Source organism: Thermobia domestica, chromosome 14 (assembly GCF_964235325.1).
Source record: "Thermobia domestica chromosome 14, izTheDome1.hap1.1, whole genome shotgun sequence".
Classification (NCBI taxonomy): Eukaryota; Metazoa; Arthropoda; class Insecta; order Zygentoma; family Lepismatidae; genus Thermobia; species Thermobia domestica.
The window spans coordinates 11,857,700-11,877,980 of NC_137467.1; the positions used below are offsets into that span (position 1 = coordinate 11,857,700).

Here is a 20,281-nt window from a genome sequence, read left to right on the forward strand (position 1 = left end):
CTTAAGAGGGAGTGTGAAATTCATTCTCAACTATTTGTATTACCTTTCCTTTCTTTCTCTATTTTTTTCTTTTTCTTTCTTCTTGGTTTCTTTCTTTCTTGTTTGCTTGCTTTTTTCTTTCTTTTTTCATTCATTTTGCTTGCTTGCTTTTTTGCTTTCCTTTTTGCTTACTTTCTTTTTCTTTCTTGCTTGTTTACTTCTTTCGTTCGTTCGTTCTTTCTTTCTTTATTTCTTTCTTTCTTTTTCGTTCTTTCTTTCTTTCTTTCGTTCGTTCTTTTCTTTTTCTTTCGCTCTTTCTTTCGTTCTTCCTTTCTTTCTTTCGTTATTTCTTTCTTTCGTTCTTTTTTCTTTGTTTTTCTTTTTTCATTACTTTAATCGTATGTGTATTCATGCAAAAAAAAAAACCTGATCTGCACTCGCATCCGTTAACAGAGATATGAAATATTGAATATGCTCAAAACAAGCAAAATGCTCACAAAGTTTGGCTACATGTATCTTTACAATCGTAACTCATATAACAAAACTGATATTTTGTCCTGAAAGAACGATACTTTACTTTTAAAGTGAGACTTTATATTTGGCTGTGTGTGTGTTCAATCAAACACTACGTTAAAAAAAAAAAAAAAAAAAAAAAGTTTTCCACAAAAATTGGAAACCATTACAACTTTGCAGGGGGCGTGGCTAAGTTCAGGGGAAGGGGTAAGTATTATTCTACGTTTGAGCTTACATTGATCTAACTAATAACTGCCAAATTTTCAGATTCTATGAACATGATGCAACCAGTTCTCCAAATATCTGATGATCCTCCATGGAATGACCCACATAAAAAGACATACTACATGAAATTCTTTGGTTTTGTCCAGACTGTAGATTGAAAGTGATGAGTTTCAAATTTGATATCAGAATTTCCTTCTTTTCCGATTTTGTGTAGTGAAAAACCCATGATGTGCATTTCTGTATTAAATCACAAATAGCAAACATCCAACACACAATCTTGAACTAACAAAGAATTTTATAAATCATCAGTGGCTTATTTAGGGAGGGCTATCGGGCTCAAATCTCTCCCGGAAATAAATTTGTTAGTTTTTCGCATTGCACGTACAACAAAAATAGTTACCATTTCTAAGAATTTTATTGACTTCCCATTTTCATGTGCTCTTTGTTCAGAAGTAATACTGTATTTGTCAAATTTTATTCCATGTAAGTACTGCGTTTTTTTTTTTTTTTTTCTTTCGTCCATTCTACTCTTCTGTTTCTTTCTCTTAGTTGTTAAATTCTTTCGTTTCTTCTATCATAATTTCGACCGTTGTTAGTTGTGATTCAGATCGGCTGTCGTCAGTAACATCAAAACTAAGAGGAGCTGATAAGCGAAACTGGTGTTCGACACCAACTTGCTCGGATATCAACGTAACGACACTTTAATTATTATAGCAAAGAAATATTTACATCGTTTAGTTATAAAGAAAGGTAAATGTTTGAAATAAAGAAAAATCAAGAGTGGAGAAATAAGTAGCCGGGAAATAAGGTACGCAAAAAGGACGCTTCCTTTTAATTCTATGAATAGAATAAAAAGTTAGTCACTTAAATTTTTGTATCATATCACATAAGATTCATCAGTCTGCAATTCTTGCCATTAAAACTGCAATCAGCATATTTCAGCTTCAACTTGTCTCGACATTTTCTTTTAGGTGAAAACCTACACAGATAAAACTGAATATTTCCATTTTTTTTTTCTCTCTAAAATGAAATCAGTTAAGTTGAAATGAGATTACAAATATTCAACATGTGTTTGCAAGATCCTCCACCGATATAAGAGTTTCACTTTTTTTCCTAGTACATTAGTAAGATTATTTATTTTTCTTTCAGCTAAGGCATATTACATTACGCAATATAAGTTCATCCAGAGCATTAAAAAACGTAATATTCAGGCAATTGTACCTCTGTTCTTCAAACATGACGTGAATCCTCGGGTGGCAGTGATAGAAGGAGCTTCTCTACAGTATGGAATGATTTCGATCTTTACATGGAATAGTGAGCTTAAGAATTTCATTGAAGAAGGTAAGCATTCATCTTGTTTTTCCATTCAAAATATGAGGGCGTATCAATAAGTAACGCACAATTTATGTAGAGGAAGTGTAATAGGTAATATATCAAGAATACGAGGGTCAGTCAAAAACTTCCCGGAATATTGTTGTAGTTTTGATACTTGCGATGCAATCGCAATGAATCTTATACAGTATAGTCCTTAGGTTGCCTAATTATGAATTTGACATTGGGCACAAAAACCGGTTTTTCGGAAAACCGAATCCAGTTTTTGAAAGTTTTCAAAAAAATGGATTTTCGCCGAAACCGGTTTCGGTTTTCTTCAAAAACCGGTTATCGTTTTCTCCAAGACCGGTTCGGTTTTTCACTGGATCCGGTTCCGGTTTTCTTCAAAACTGGTTTCGGTTGTTTCATTCAAAATTTGTTCTATTTCTGACCAGAATAGTGTTTCGTTGTTCTCCGGAAACAGATTCAGTTTCCACAGAAATAGTATTTTTTTTTTTTCAAAAGTTTTCACCAAAACCGAACCGGTTTTTGGAGAAAACCGAAACCTGTTTCGGTGAAAAACGGAACCAGTTTTGGAGAAAACTGAAATTTCGGTTTTTCTAGAAACCGGTTTCCGGTTTTTATAAAAACCGGTTTTGCACATTCCTAGTCTCAACAGGCAGTGTATGAGTAGTGTAGCTGCTGGAAGGGTGTGTGGTGATCAGTTGGGTACAATGTCGCAATTCGAGCAACATCCAAAACATCAAGTTCATGTGCAAACTGAGGGGAAATCTGCTTTAGAGGCTTTGATAGCCAGAAACAGTTTAGCACCATCGGATCTTTGGCTCTTCTTAAAGCTGAAAATGAGCCTCAAACGTGGACTAAAAATGGGATCAAAACCAACGCGACGGCGGCTAAAGTTCGGAAGATACCAAAAGAAGAGTTTCGTCAGAGTTTTCAGTAATAACAGGAGTGGCGTTCCGAAGGTGCCTACTTGAAGATGATTAAATAACCGTGGCTTATACCTGTATTTTGGTAATTAAGAGCTACAACAAACCCAAGCCCAAAATTCCGGGAAATTTTTGATTGCCCGTCGTATATGCAAAGTAAAAGCTTATATTAAAGCTTCTTTTCAACATAGCCGCCAAGTCTCTCAACATATTTCTTCCATCGTGTCAAAAGTTTCAAAATACCCTGTTCATTAAAGTCCACCTATCTACTCATACCCGAATAGACTTCTTCATTGGAATTGAAACATTGGCCGGCCAAAAATTCCTTTATCTGAGCATATATATAATACCGTTCAAAATGTTGAACGTATTCGAAATATTCCAAGATGACTCGGCGTTCATTACGAATTGTCTCTTCCGTAGCCGTGACATTCTGTCCGCTTGATGCTTGCTGTTACTGGACGCTCAGAACGTGGCAAATTCACATGTTTGCACGACCTTCTTCACAGAATCTGCAACATCTGCAGCTATTGCTAAGGTCCATACAATTTTCCCCATACACGCATTTCATTTCCCTGATGAATTTTACTTTGCGTTCGTCCTTTTGGCTACAGAAAACGAACTACACTTCTCTGTTCTTCACAAAGAGATGACTGTAACACACGCGCCATCTTTGCTCAGTAGTTTCACGCTACTGTCGCTTGAGGTGGATCTGATCGAACAACTGCTGACTACAATGCTAACTTCATTTTTTTTAAATTTTGACGTCCCAGATCAGTATATCATCATGTAAAAAATTGTGCGTTACTTACTGATCTTTGCTCGATATTATTTTAAATGCTTGCGAGGGATAAGTTATAGTGTGCAAAAAACACATTATTAAATGTGTGCACTAACATATGTTATGTTTTGTTTTTCTCAATTTTTGTTGTGGTGGACAACATCGTGTCCCTGGGTTTTCTCGAGAGACTCCCATTTACTCCCACTTTCTCATTCCACCAAGTTTTCTATCATCATTCACTTGGTTTAGTCAGTCTCCCTTAGCCAAAAGGGCATAAACGTGGGACGTTAAACTGAAAGATTTCTCTTCATAAACCCATCCTCTTATTAATCAGTTAAAGTGTCTACTTTGATTTATATAAGGATATCGGGGGCAAATTAGGGTTATATATATATATATATATATATATATATATATATATATATATATATATATATATATATATATATATATATATATATATATATCCCTCCTCCCCTAAGTTGCACCGTCAAAGTGAAATGATAAAAACTATCCCAGCCCCGAACCTCATTTATGTTGAAAATTTAATCGAGAGCGGTTGGGCGGTTCAAGAGTTACTAAGTTTTGTTTATTTTTATATACTCGCCCTCCCCTCCCCTATGTTGTACCGTCAAAGTGAAATGATAAAAGCGGCCGCGGTGGTTCAATGTAGAGCGTGCATCTCTGGTGCATGGAGTCCTTGGTTCGATCCCAGCTCGCGCCAAGTGAGCTTTGTGGTGCATAAATACCGCGTGCGTGGGTTTTCTCGGGGTGGTTCTTCTACTTTCTTCATTCATTTCTCATCATCATAGTCTCCTTTAGCCTAGCCGGCACAATCGTGTGACGTAAAAGGTAAAGATTTCATTTCATTTCATTTTTTGAAATGATAAAAACATCCCCGGCCCGACCTCATCTATGTCGAATATTTGGTGAGATCGGTTGGGTGTTTCAAGAGTTAAATCACTAACGTAGTCACACTTCTTTTCCTCATGAGTACGCGATCGAATCCCTTGTGTTTTTTAAACTTTTTTCTCCACACACCGACGAAGAACTATTTTGCGCAAAGCTCACTTCTTTTATTTAGTGCTTTCAGTATACGTTCTGTAAATATTTATATAGGCAAAGTTACAAACTAAACCAACTTCTCTTCTAAGCACTAAAATTGTGGAAACAACATTAAAACTGCACGCGGGTTGTTGATAGATAAAATGTTGACAGCGTTGCAAAGTGTTAGCCAATTGCCATTAACGAAAGGGAACACAAGACGATATGTGCTCTTCTTGAATAATATCATCCGTAGATCTTAATCTTCAAAGAGAAAGTAGGCTTTATTTGTGCAGAAAACTTTTTGTTTTAAATATAGATGATTAAAATCGATGTAATTTTATGATTCTTATTTGCTTTTTCTTTTTTTCAGCACAACCGCAATTAAAAATTCCTAATCCAATTTTTGGATTATTTTTCAAGACTGTTAGAACACGTCATAGTTATTTATTCGTGCTAGGGAAGATGGAGCCAACAACGGCAAAGGGACTCTTAGGTAAGTGCCTCTATAATAGTCATTCTATAGTCAACGCTCAATTTTTTCTCTCTCGTCTGAAAGAGTTGACCTTTCTTAGGGCAGGCGCACACTGACCAGAGGACACGGGTAGCCGAGCCAAGGAAGAGTACAGTGAGCAATGCAACAAAGCATCGTACCACATGTTCACTCGAGCACGTGCTGGACAAAGGCCACTCTCTCTCCGCATCCTCTCGTGGTTCCCTTTGCCTCTCCTTAGTTGTCCTCCCTCTGGTCAAAGTGTGTCCGCCCTTAACTGAAGTTCGTGGGCAATATGGAAGTGTAAATACTCTGCATGTTAAGGGCCATGTTAGGAATGCTAAAGCGTAAAGCCAGATGTCAGGTCTATCTAAGCAATTAAAAGAAACTCAACACAGGATTAGACAATTTATGTATATATGAAGGGTACAAGGAAAAAACACGCAAAGTCTAAATTACATTTCTCTCTTCAGACACTAAAGGCGACATTTTACCAATAGTATAATAACACTGCGAAAGTAACAGTTTGATCTCATTTTCTAAACGAATAAAGAAATCCCTTATAAGAAAGAACTCGCTTTGTCCATGCATTAGAACCGCTCTCCTGAAAAACTTACGAAATGTGATTTAGCGTGTTTTTCCCCTGTACCCTTCATATATAATATATTGGGGGCTAGAAATAAAATAGAAACACTCGTGTTTGAAAATTTCTTTATTCATTACGAAAAAATTAAATTTAGATAGGAGATGGTTAAGAGCCAGACATACTAAAAAATAGTACAGAATATACCATTTTTCTTTTGCTTGTTTTTCATAAGTGAAAGATAGTATTGAAATGCAACTTACCACAATCATAGATAATGTTATTCTAAAACCGAAAATATTAACCTGAAGAATTTTCAGTGTTGCCAGAATAACATTTCCCCCAAAATCTAAGTTACGGCAGCGACTAGAGGAACGAACTCAACTGCATTTGATTACGTATCATGTTGTCTTAGAATCCTGTGAACTACTTTTTAAATAACATTATTATTTAATTTTAATAACTGGATGTTAAAACTATTTTGTTTATTATAAACTAAATATAACTATTACTTAAAAAGTAGTTCACAGGATTCCAAAACAAGATGATACGTAATCAAATGCAGTTGAGTTCATTCCTCTAGTCGTTGCCTTAACTTAGATTTTGGGGGAAATGTCATTCTGGCAACACTGAAAACTCTTCAGGTTTATATGCCGATTTTCTGTTGTAGAATAACATTATCTATGATTGTGATAAATTGTATTTCATTATCTCCATTCACTTATGAAAAACAAGCAAAAGAATAATGGTAAATTTTGTATTTTTAATGTCAGGCTTTTAAGGACCATGTTAGGTATGCTAAACCTGAAAATCCAGTATTGTACTATCGAAACATTTAAAACAAACTTAGAACAGGATAGTGAATTTTAAAATGTTATTAAAGGCTAGAAATGAAATAGAAAGACACGTGTTTGAAAATTTATTTATTCATTTAAAGGAAAAAAAAAAAATTAGATAGGGGATAATTAAAGAATAAATAGGAAGAAGTAATTTCTAAATTTACACACCATTGGCATAACAATGAAAATATTATCAACATAAGTTGGCAACCTTCCAGCAATGGACAAAAGAATGCGCAAATTAATTCCGCCATATTACAGCCTGGTTCTCCGTCATTTGATGTGTGGTCTTGGGTTTTGATAAAATATTTCCAGTACTGCTGTACCCCGATAAGTCCCTTCCTTACAATTTTTTCTTCTGTTTTTATCCTCCGATGACCAAGATTCCGTGGGAGAGTCGAAAGCTTAAAAGTTGAAGTAGTTTTCAGGAATCGTTTGTTTGTAAGCAGAATGATAATTAGAATTCCTGAGCATGTCATTAGAATGGCTGAACTGGATAAAGGTAGCCTAGACAAACAATGCAACAGCAAATGGCAAAATCTTCAGCCTTTTGTTACAGCACCAAAACTTCCACAGCATTCGAGTCTGTGTACTTCAGAAAACATCCATTTAGTTTAATATTAATGGATATGGAAACACGGTTCTTTAAAAAAAAGGAAATTTAATTTAATTTATATGGACACATGGTTCTTTCAAAAAGGAAGATTTAGTTTAATATTAATGGATATGAAAACACGGTTCTTTCAAACAAGAAAAATGGCGGACACCATATACGTATCACATTATTCTGTGTGCAATTTATCAATTCTCAGGGGGAAATAATAGTGTGGAGTAACCTGAAATCATGTATGTTACTGCTATATTGTGTTTCATACCAAAAACAAAACAATTGGACAGTTTAATTCATTTTAAAAATCAAATTACTTTTAAGTTCATTTAAATTATTAATTCAGCTATACAAAACATTTAATCTTGAGTGTAATTCTCAAATGAGCTTGTGTAAATCATCATATTCACTTTTCATTGTAAATTAACCAATAAAGCTAAGAGTAGTGTCCTTTCTTTCCACACAATATTCCTTTCCGCATTGCAAGAGCTTCCTAGTTAAATAAACGCTAGCGTTAATATTCCCTTTCAACAAAACTACAGAAGACACGTTTTCAAGGAACAGTCGTGATAGTTTTTCCAAGGTACGACATTGAAGAAAACATAATCAGGTTCAATTGGAGACAATTTTCCTTCAGACACTTGGATCGTAGACTAAGAGGTTCAACGCCGCAGAAGCAATTCAAAAAATGTCCAGACCATCATCCAGAGATTAATAAGAACAACTATCTTGGCAGTTTTGACGAAATTCCAATTCAAACGTCTATTTAACCTGATTTCATCTGTTTTCCGGCCAGGATTCTGGGTTCCAGCCCCCCCCCCCCCCCCCAAAAAAAAATCGAAGAAAATCTATTCATCATCCTAGAGACATCATAATCAGCAGCAGCAGAGACCAAAAATATTTAAAGCTAATGCTCATTCCTATTCTTTTAATTAAATCTTATCTTTCACACCACGACGCCCCACACAGGTAACAATATTTGCTTTTCTATAGAAATTAGTGCGTTAATCACCATGCATTAATGTATTAGGAAAATGTGTTTTGGTTAGTGGTGTTCGAGGAAAAATGTAGAGAAAACCGATCGCTGAGATAGTAATAGATCTCTTAGGGTAACTAGTTTCTTTTCTGGTCCTTTTTTTTTTTTTTTTTTTCAATATTTTAACTTCAAATATTACCAAAACAAGTTAATTTTCAACAACAAAGACAATTTGATATGCTGACCGGTTTTGAAACAAGTCCAGTACCGGAAGTTAAGCACATTGTTCTTTTTGTTTCAGGTGATGATACTATCGGCTATTTTTTCTTGTTCAACAAACGAGGTAGTCTGGAGACTGTCCACAATATCTTCACCAACGGAAGTACCACAGCACTTTCCTTCGTCTTACCAGATACGTTAGAAACCTGTTTATTCTTAACAAGAAGCGCTGGCCGATTCTCTGACATCTACTGTGAGAAAATCGCTCCTTACTACGGAGTCGTTGAAGAATTTTATCTGCATCAACAAATTGAAACTCTCCGGCCGGTTGAGGTTAGTAGTTTCACAGTTTGGTTAAAAATTTGTTAATATTAGTGAAACCGTTTTTGGTAGTAAAATAGGATGGTAGAAATAATAATGTACACTCATGTCCAAAAGGATTGTCGCATATCTCTAATTGTCTTCTTCTAAGAATGTAATTTGGTAATGATTTTGCAGGGTACTTTTAATACTGATACTATGTGTATAATCGGGAAATGTATATTTGTTGTAAATTTCATACGAAAAGAATTACAAAGACGAAAATTAGAATGAGTAAAACAAAATGTTGCTAAATGTACAAGAAAGTTTTATTTTCGTTTTTTATTGTTCTTATTTACTGCTCTTTTGACATGAAATTTACCACATACATGTCTTTGCCGATTATACACATACTAAAATTGTAAGAAATACCGGGCGAATTCGTTATCAAATTACATTCCTACAACAACATATTTATAGACATGCGACAATAATTTTGGACATGAGTGTACTTATTAAGTATCCAGATAGCAATCCGAACGCGAACTTGACAAGTTTTTGGCATTTACAGTGCGTATCACCTTAAAAAAGATTCGTTACTTGACGAACTAAATTAGATGAATTTTCTTCACTGCACAAATAATGTACAAGGATCTTGAAAAATTACTGTGAAATTTCCTTATTAATAACCTTATGGTGTTTCCTCATTATCTTGATCCAGACTTAGAGTGAACAAATATCTCTATAGAAATAATTATTAATGAGTATTAAAACATTGCTTTTAATTTCGCTGGTTTTATAACTTGTGATATTTTTGGATCAAAAGATCCAATATATTTCAGGTAAAAATTTTATTGTAGGCCGTATCTGGAGAACTACATGCAGTGTAGCCAAACCCAAACTACCACTTAACTCAGTATGATGTGCTTATTTCGCAGAAAATATGAAAAGTCGATTTAGGACCGTTCCAAAATTTTGTGACCCCTGATCCAATTTATTTCAATCAAAAATTTTCTTGTAGGTCTTATATCTGGAGAACTATAAAGGTAACCAAGGAAGTTCTGTTGCTATTTGTGGAGGTCTGTGTTCAGTCGGCCTTCACACCGTGAGTTGAATGCGAATAGAGATAAAGGGAAGGTCAGTTGTTGGAGTGGGATTTAGTATCCAACATAAAATCTAGTTGTGGCAGTTCACTATACCGTGAACTTGCATAAGAACAGTGAACATGGGACTTTCACAGAACGTCGGAAGGGCGCGTATGCTTTACGAGTTTTAACTGGGGTCAAACGCCGCTGCAGCAGGGCGCAAAGTATGCCAGGCCTTTGATGAGGGTGTCGTGACTATGCGGACGGTGCAGCGGTGGTTTAACAAGTTTAAGGACGGTGACGAAACACTCAAAGACGCACCACGTACCGGAAGACCAACATATGCACAAAATTATCTTCAGACAGTAATTGAAGAGAACAGTGGCCAGACATGTGAGGAACTGGGACTAAAATTCAGTGTGAGTGGAGAAACCATTCAGCAGCACCTCCATCAATTGGAAAGTTGAGTCGATGGGTCCCACATGATTTGACTCTGAGCCAAGAAGGCAACGCGAGCAGACACCTGTGTTTCTTTGCTGTCTCGTTTGAGGAAGGAGCCATTTCTAGACGGGGTATTGACATGTAATGAGAAGTGGGTTCTGTATGGAGTTTCACGGCGCCGTCATCATTGGTTAGCATCCCATGAACCGGTTCCAAAATAGCCGAAACCAGGACTGCACCAGAAGATTCTCCTATGTGTTTGGTGGTCTGCTCGCGGCATCGTGCATCGGGAACTGCTACCAGCTGGCCAGAGCATCAATGCAACTGTGTATTGTCAGCAGTTGTGCCGTGTTCAAGAAAAACTCAAAATTCTGGAGCCAGCACTTCTGAATCGCAAAAGGGCCCTCCTCTTACAGGACAACGCTAAGCCCCAAGTGGCTAGGAAGACCCGGGACACCATTCTACGCCTTGGATGGCAAACACTATTGCATCCGCCACACTCCCTGGACAGTGCACCGTCCAATTATCACTTGTTCTATTTCTTGGACAATCACCTTAGAGGGCGCCAGTTCAAATCCGTAGTAGAGGTGCGAAGTGCACTTGATACCTTCTTCGCTTCCATCAAGTTCTAGCGCGATGAAATCTATGGCCTTCCAGAACGTTGACAGAAGATTGTCGATGCTGATGGAGACTATATTTTTGATCTTCCAGGTACGCCTTAGGTCCTAAGGTGGTGGGTGAAAGAGCAACAGAACTTTCTTGGTTACCTTTCTAAATGCTACAACTTATATATATCCCAGAAAGTGAGAAGAGGCTGTATGAAAAGTAAGGCAGCACTCCCACCCTAATTCTTCAGTTTTGTCTTGTTTGGGTGCGAATAGCGGTGGGCGTTATCGTCAAGAAGAAAACACCAGGTCGCTTCTATGGAACTTGAACTCTTCTTAAGGGAAACGCAATTCGATATAAGCTACCTGGTCTCCTTTCAACTAGTAATGAAATAAAGCTGAATGTGCTAAATAGCCAGAGGCCAGATTTTTTTTTATTTTTATTTATTTATTTATTTATTTATTTTTTTTTTTTTGCAAAGGGTTAAGACAAATTAGTGCAACGGTAAGGCAAATGCCTGAATCTCAATGAGGATTATGTGAAAAGGTGAGGAAGGACCGACCTACATATGTATGTGTAGTTTACAAATGTATCTCCCAATATATATATACACACAGCTTAGGGAAACTTATACATTAAACGAACCACGTATTACTGTCGGGATGAAATAAGTGCAAGTGTGAATAGACTTTCTGGCCACTCTGTACTTCAATCGCTACATATAATTGTTACTGATACAATATTCACAAGAACGTAATCTCAACTTTCATTAAGTAAATAGGGGGCCGCGGTGGCTCAGTGGTGTAGAGCGTTCACCTCTAGTGCTTGGGGTCCCGGGTTCGATCCCAGCCCCCGCCAAGTGAACTTTGTGGTGGACAAACACCGTGTGTGGAGGTTTTCTCGAGGTTCTCCCGTTTCCTCCCACCTTTTTTATTCCACCATTTCATTCATTACTCATCATCACCGTCTCCTTTAGCCTAACCGGCATAACCGTGGGACGTAATACTCAGATTTCATTTCATTTCATTTTTTTTTTCATTAAGTAACTAGCTGAACCTGCGCTCTCTAAACAGCGCATCATTCGCATATGAGCATGAATCTCCTTATCATTCCTTACAACATCTGTACATGTTCCTTTACAGACACAAGTGAAAGACGTATTGATTAAAAAATAAAACACAGGGGGTATCATAAAGTGGAGACTTTTTTCGATTATTTTTTCTCAATATCTCGCACCGTTTGCAAGATTTGAGCCTGCTTCCGGTTGGAGTTTCTAATTCATGTATGACCAGTGTTTTCTTTCTTCTTGCATGCAGTATGTAATAAGCAAATACATTACATACACATATAATTATAATGTCAGTTATATATGGTGTTCATTGGGCAAAACACTCAAAAAACATATACAACCCCAATATACAATAGTGTGGTGTTGGAATGTATAATGCTTAGGATGTGATGCTTTTTTTTAAATTTCAACACTTCCAATGTACCCGTAAAAATGTAATAAAGAAATAGTGCCCATGTTTTTTAAATATTCAATTAGAACTGGACAATCTACATGAAATTTGCAATCGATCAGTGAAAACGTCATCTTTCTAGAGCCTGTAGTTTCCGAGATCTCATTGTCGAAAGGATTGGACACAAACATATAAATGTAGTTTAAAAGAGCTCCAAAGATAGCAGCACAATTCATTTGCATTTATTTCGGAGAAGGCTTATTAAAGTCAAAGGCCTTTGAAGATTAATTTAAAAGAATAAACTTTGTGAAAAATATTTCTTTAAGTAATTTATTTGAAGTACGCTCTTTTAAAAAATATTTGTCTTTGTTATAAACGTGAAATCACAAATAACCGTAAATCAAAGGTTTGAAAGCTAAGGTTATAGGTTAGAGCTCGGTCGTTCTTAATTCGTACTGTAGCATTTTAATAGATAGATTCTTAAAAGTGTATCAACTCAGTGGTAACTTATCAACTGTTCGCGGAAATTGTCGAACACTGTCCGATTACTCATTCTAGGAATTATTAAAACAGTTCATATAGCTATTCCAACAGTTGTGTGTATATTTATTTATCAAAGTGTTCAAAAACTTAGACGGAACTTGAATTACTGAACATTATACGATTTTCTTTGCAGGCTGCTTCTGGAACTATTGATGGAATTTTGTATCTGGCTGTAGCGAATGCTGACCCCTATTTGAAAGACGACATGGTAGATGTTTGGAAATTCAACAACGAAACCCGAAGGTTCCAATTTCATCAATCCATTGAGGCCCCCAATCCAAGGAGTGTGTCAATAGCGTATTACGAAGGACGACATTACTTGGCTATTGCATCTGGAAATATTAAGAATACTGCTTTTTCAGGGTCGATTGAAATAGCGAGGTATAGTCATACCTATGCCATTTAGTAGCAAAACTTTTTTTTTTTTCCTCTCTTGATGGGATAGCATTCTAGTGTTTGCAGGTCTTACGTAGCGTAAATTGACTGAAGAATTTTTATATTTTTTGCCAAGAAGTTTCCTTTTAGAGAGCCATGGTTGTATAGTCGCATCTACTTGTCACTTTGGCTGCCCGGTGGTGGTGGCTAAATTTACGACCGCACACATCCGACATGTTCGTACTTATGAGATTCTTACCGCTGTCGAATTTTAAGTGTCTGTCTCTGTGCTCGCTGCATGTTTAAGCTTTTCCATCTACCACAGCTGTTTTATTCTACCAAGGTTCGACCTTTGGGTGGCGTCATACGATAAACAGCACACAAGTAACCAGGAATTCCACCAGGAGTTGGGAGCTTAAATGGAAGAGTACTCCAATTTTAATGAGCTGTATAGGGATGGTTTCAAAGGAGATAATTGTTGGCTGTACCGTGTTACGGACGGGGACTGTTCAGAACTTAGTCTGCACTAGCAGAACACCCGTTCTTCACACGGGAAGAAGTTTCATTTTGGACATAAAGCGGTGAATTTGGATTTAATCGGTATCGGAAGTGTCACTGTTCGTCAGCGTCCCCGAAAACTACGGATTTGACACTAATATAGGTAATTTTCGATCATTTTTAAATGTCTCCTCCCTCCCGTAAATTGCACCGTCAAAGTGAAATGATAAAAACCATCCCAGGCCCGAACTTCATCTACGTGAAAATTTGATCGAGATCTGTCGAGTGGTACTTCCATTTTTATAGTTTTTTAACTCACGAATTTAATATAGGACTAGAATTTCTAATTGAAGTCCGATTTTCAAGCACTTTGTGGCAAATGATCAAGGATGGGTGGGAGATTTATGGGGCTATGTTTATTGCTTTAAATTCATCCAGGGTAATATCGACCATATCTTAAGAAAAACAAGAAATATTCGCCAGTGTATCTTACAATTGGAATGAAGTTTTCGGTTGTCGAAGCGAAATCCTAGAATACAAATTAAGTATTAATGAGAATACAAATTAAGTGTTAAATGGTAACACCCATAAATTACATGTTGAATGGCTACAGCCGATTTCTTGCGACAAACAATGGAGAGATTTCTTGGGCAATCTAAGGAGTCGATAACTGACATCTTCCACAACACCCGCCTGCGGGGTCCGATGCTTCCCTGTCTCACTCAGAAGAGATCCTGTTTCTTCCAATTTATTCACTAACGAGACCATATTATGTTCCTGTCTGGGCAAAAACGGGAGGCAAATTTGTTTGTAAATGCTCTTTGCGTAGCAAAAATGGATTCCGTTCTCCAAAACTTTTAACGGCAAAATCATGTTCTAAAGAGTACACTATTCTCAGTGTGTCCTGATCATACTCACACAGTAGCACAGAACTGTACAGCACAATTCCCAATACAACGGCCCAGTTTCCTGTTTCTTATTGACCTTCGCGAAGTTCCCATTTAACGAAGAAAACTCAAATCTCCACAACGGCACCGACTTTCCAAAATTTATGTAGGTGTATATTAATGGCTGGACGTGTTATGTTTTCAGGGAGATCTCGATAATTTTTGATTGATTTCCTTTTAGTTAAAATATTTTTTGAACGCTGTCGTAAAGGGCTGTGCTGTGATGCAAGCCGAAATATGCGATTCTATTCACAATATAGTTCCATTTTTAATTGTGCGGTTTGCCTTTGATTAGGCCAGAAACAGACAGGGAAGGAAGGAGTATGTGCTTGGTTGCATTTGCACAAACACATTCGAGACAATTATGTTTTAGAGGATAGAATTTTAACTTCCATCTCAATGTTTTTATTTCTTATTATTTTTTGATAAGTGAGAAATATTTATTTTGTTTTGTTTCTATCAAACTAAAATATTGCTGGAGCCCCGGAGCACCCACGTAGTCGGCGCGCATGATCTCCACACTACACCGCACCTCATTCCAGTTATAAGGTACACTGGAGAATATTTACTGCTTTTCTTGAGGGATGGCCGATATCACCCCGGATGAATTTAAACCAGTAAACATAGCTCCATAACTTCCATCTTTTCTTGATCATTTGCTACAAACCGCATGAAAATCGGACTTCAGTTAGAAATTATAGACCCAAATGAAATCCGTGAGTTAAAAAAAAAATCACCCTGTATATATAGTTACTTGTGTTCAGTATTTACTCATGAACTAACAGCAGTTAAGGTTACTGTCGACCATGCTCTTCAACTTTCGTTGTGGCGTGTACTTATCTTCACCGACTCACAAAGTATTATAAGTCTACAGAATATCTTTAATAAACACGCTCTAGTGCAAGACATTTTTGGGAGATACCATCAACTACAACAGAACTGTGTCTTCGCCTGCTTGGTGACAGGACGTGTCGTCATCCGGGGAAACGACCGTGTTAACACAGCAGCCACGAACGCCGCATTGGCTGGAGTTGCGCTGGAGCACTCTCTTCCCTGCTCTGATCTTAGTAGTTATTTCTCTGAATGGATGCCCTCTCACTGACGAGTGAAATAAAACCTGGGCAACGTAAATAAGCTCCACTCATCTTAACTTCTTCTGGGCAATTGGCAAATGTCATCGCGTACTAGTTGCCGAGATGATATCTTGATGAGATCGAAGATAGAACGTGTTCCTCTGACGCCGAATCCATATCAAAGAGCCATTGCTCGCTCTTATTGTTTTAGCTCTGTGGAGCTTAACGTTAAAACCTGAAGTGCTTATTGATGTCTATCACTTTCTGTTGAATTAAACACTTTTACTTACACATTGAGCGCCAAGGAAAATTCTGCTGGTTTCCTCTCCCGGGCCAAGATGTACTTTCAGAAGATAACACGTTCAGGCCGTGTTTATCGGAATTGATACACATTGGCTTTCCTTCTTGGGCTCTATGAAGTTTTGAGACAAAAAATAGTCAACAGACACAACAATAGACTACCTTTCTCAAGGTCAACTTAGCCCAAGAGGGTAAACTTGATGATTTTGCGTTGGCCTTCAATAGAATCTCGACTGTGTATGTAAAATGATACACCTGAATGTGTATGTGTCTTTGTAAATTAACATACTAGAGCGATTTAACAGAACTCTTAAACAAAACATAAAGCCTGTAGAAGTTAATAAGAAAAATTAATTCTGTTTAAGTTCGTTCTGGCAATGCTCTTGGTGCATTCTCTACTGGTTTGATATGGATTCAACACCGCAAGAATGTTTCACCTCTTGATTTTATTCCTTGATTGTAACAGGAAGTGTAACACATTCAGCGCCGTGTGTATTTAAATTGATACACATAGGTTTTCCTTCCAGGGCCACGTGTATGATTTTACATACACAGTCGAGATTCTACTGAAGGCCAACGCAAATAATCAGGTTCACCCTCACGGGCTAAGTTGACCCTGAGAAAGGTAGTCTAGTGTTGTGTCTGTTGACAATTACTTTTTGTCTCAAAACTTTATATTTGGGGCCGCGGTGGCTCAGTGGCAGAGCGTTCACCTCTTGTGCTTGGGGTCCAGGGTTCGATCCCTGCCCCCGCCAAGTGAACTTTGTGGTGGACAAACCGCGTGCGTGGGTTTCCTCGGGGTTCTCCCGTTTCCTCCCACTTTCTTCATTCCACCATTTTCATTCATTACTCATCATCACCGTCTCCTTTAGCCTGACCGGCATAACCGTGGGACGTAAAACTCAAAGATTTCATTTTTTTTTTCGAAACTTTATAGAGCCCAAGAAGGAAAGCCAATGTGTATCAATTCAGATAAACACGGCCTGAACGTGTTATCTTCTGAAAGTACATCTTGGCCCGGGAGAGGAAACCAGCAGAATTTTCCTTGGCGCTCATTAGGGCTCAAAATTGAAAGATTCGCAAAATATCATCTCTCTATAACTTACGGTTCCCGAGATATGGTTTCTTAAACCTCCTTAAATCCGAACTTTTTTGGCCAATATCTGGGGAATGGCGGCCAGTTGAACAGTGACCTCCGGTCACTATTTGGTACAGTCCGCAGCAAAAAACCTGCAACATGAGCATCTAAGTTTTTGTGAAACTACGAAGTCTTTTGCTCCAAAATAAGTGTGCAAGGGAGGACGCCGAGGTTTCTCCTGGCGTGATTCGTGCCACTTAGACGTTATGTTGATTCCCTGCGCTGTTAGGCGTAGTTTCACAATAAACTTAACATGCTAATGTTGCAGGTTTTTTGCTGCGGACTGTACCAAAATGTTTACCATCCTGTTAGGTATTGATCAACACCAATAGCGTCTCTCTGACTTACGATTCCCGAGATATGGCTCCTTAAACCTACTGAAATTGTTTTTTTTTTTTTTTTTCTTTCTTTTTCCAATATCTCGGGAACGGTAAGAGTGACGCGAAAACTTCCATCACTTCTTCCAGATAGTTTTTCATGCTCTATCGAATGGATGGCTCAAAATTGAGTAATTCACAAATAACAGACAGACAAAGAGAATTCAATAACGAACTAGTTCAGTTCGTTGAAAGCAGCTTGTCGGTATCTCTTTCAGTTTTATCCCTTATGCAATCAATGCTGTAACCGGAAATCCTAATTTTCCAGATCGCTAAATGTGTGTGTTAAAAGACACAAAACAAAAAGGAGACGCTGGATCGACCGCAAAGAACTGCCTATCGCTGTCTGTTAGCGTTTTTGTTTTATTGCCATAAACGTTGAAACTGGAAACGGATGATTTTCTACCACTTTCGGTTTGAATAGAGGATTAACGGAGATGAAACCTATTCTTGAGATACTGAATCGATTGCAAAAAAAAAAAAAAAAAAAAAAAAAAAAAAAAAAAAAAAAAAAAACGCTTCTCGATAATTAGTTTTTAATCTGATACCTGTCGACAGCCGGAAAAACACAATCTCTATAAGGGAGAGTCGAAAAATAAGTTTCCCCAGTCGACTGTGTACAGAGATGGGGATGCAAATCCAACCAAAAATAGCATGTAACATTAAAGATTAGACGTACCTTTATTTTTCCACATAAGTACCACGTACATTGAGACATTTGTTATACCGGTCTATAAGCTTCAAAAACCCTTGCACGAAAAATTCAGGGCTCTGCATACAAAAGAAGCGTCAAACAACTTCTGTGACTTCAGCATTGTTTCCAAAGCGCCTGCTACCGAGAGTCTTCTTTGAAGCCGGAGACAGATGGTCACTAGGTGCGATATCAGAACTGTATGGCGGATGGGCAAGGCGTTTTCACCCGAGAGTTGCAATATGGAAAACGAGAGAGGAAACTTATTTTCGGACTCCCCTAGACTATGCTAGCAAGTTAACAAAAAAATTGGCTACTTACCAATGAATCCTCCCTTGAAAAATTTAAAGATTTTGACGTTTCGGACCTCTCAGCTTGTTCCTTCCTCAGTGGCAAGGTAAAAAGGATTAAAACGGAAAGGAGATAAAAGGTGTAAAACCAGGAATACATACCACTATATAAAAGTAACGTACAAAAAAGATCTGTTCATCTCAGGATCTTTTTTGTACGTTACTTTTATATAGTGGTATGTATTCCTGGTTTTACACCTTTTATCTCCTTTCCGTTTTAATCCTTTTTACCTTGCCACTGAGGAAGGAACAAGCTGAGAGGTCCGAAACGTCAAAATCTTTTTCAAGGAAGGATTCGTTGGTAAGTAGCCATTTTTTTTTTTTTTTTTTTTTAATTTTGAATATCCCCCCATGCGCCCATGAAATTATAATTATTATTATGCTAGCAAGTGTCTGAAGTCTTATAGAACGCCTAAGAATTAAAGAGGCAATTAGTTTTTCAAGAATTACGTTCTTAAAATTAGTTTTATCTGAACCCTTAAATAACCAAAATCATGTTCAGAAGAGCATTCATATAGTTACTTATGTTATGCTTTTGGGTTGCTTTACAGTTTTTTGTTTCTTTCAGATTTGATTTTGGAAGTGGTTTCTTCCGTCCTTGGGTTTTCCTGAATCCTGACGCGCCAATAGCTGTTCGATTCTCGGTTCTGCCATCACGCCAATTGGTCTTGTATGTCCTCAGTGGATGTCCAGGGAAATCGTTTATAGTCTATCGAGAGATTGGAATGGAAGGGTTCGAAGAGCTTACTTTCGCCGCCTCTCTTCCAACTGGACACAGACTGTCAGCTTTTACAGACTCTTTCAACCGCCATTTTGTTGCAATCGCTGGTCCTTTAGAAGGAAGTGTGCTTCAGGGCTTATTTAAAGGAGCACCAATATATTGAAATGTTTGTTCTTGTTTATTCTGTTTTGAGAGTTTATCAGAATTGTTATATAAATTGAAATAAAAAAAAAACTACTAATACCATGCCAAGTTTTTACCTTAATCCTATTATGGTTGGAAAAGTGGTTACCATTTTTCATTGAGTTATCCCAATAAGTCTGAAAGAACTAATGCTTATGTCACTTGTAAAAAGTGTTCACGCTTGGATAAATTTCTAATTGCATTTTTTACACTAATTTGAGGACGCTGAATCCGAAGAAAAAAAAACTATTAAATTTCTAATTACACTTTTTATATTAATTTGAAAATGAAATCTTTACCTCCGACGGTTATGCCGTATAGGCTAAAGGAGACGGTGATTATGAGAAATGAATGAAATGGAATGAATAAAGTGAGAGGAAACGGGAGAACCTCGAGGAAACCTACGCACACGGTGTTTGTATACCACAAAGCTCATTTGGCGTGAGATGGGATCGAACCAGGGACCCCACGCACCAGAGATGAAAGCTCTACCACTGAGTCACCGCGGCCTGATACTAATTTGTTGTCGCGGAGTCCAAAGAAACTGTTTTAAAACATCCATTCATGGGGTCACGAGACAAATGACAAAGCTGAGCTCTTTTGAACTGCTGCTTATACGAATAGTGAAAGTGTCCACAACCGTTTCAACACAGAATTCAATCGAACTACTTTC

At 37.4% G+C, this 20,281-nt stretch overlaps 1 protein-coding gene across 1 annotated transcript in view; it reads left to right on the forward strand.

The window, feature by feature from the left end:
- The window catches only part of clos (closca), a 208,931-nt gene extending 189,260 nt beyond the window's left edge, over positions 1 to 19,671 (forward strand). The window contains exons 26-30 of the mRNA XM_081737704.1: positions 1,867 to 2,058; positions 5,177 to 5,299; positions 8,603 to 8,853; positions 13,089 to 13,336; positions 19,273 to 19,671. Coding sequence (XP_081593830.1) covers positions 1,867 to 2,058; positions 5,177 to 5,299; positions 8,603 to 8,853; positions 13,089 to 13,336; positions 19,273 to 19,588 — 1,130 coding nt within the window. The 3' untranslated portion in view covers positions 19,589 to 19,671. The remainder of the gene's footprint in view (positions 1 to 1,866; positions 2,059 to 5,176; positions 5,300 to 8,602; positions 8,854 to 13,088; positions 13,337 to 19,272) is intronic.
- The last annotated feature ends 610 nt before the right edge of the window (positions 19,672 to 20,281 follow it).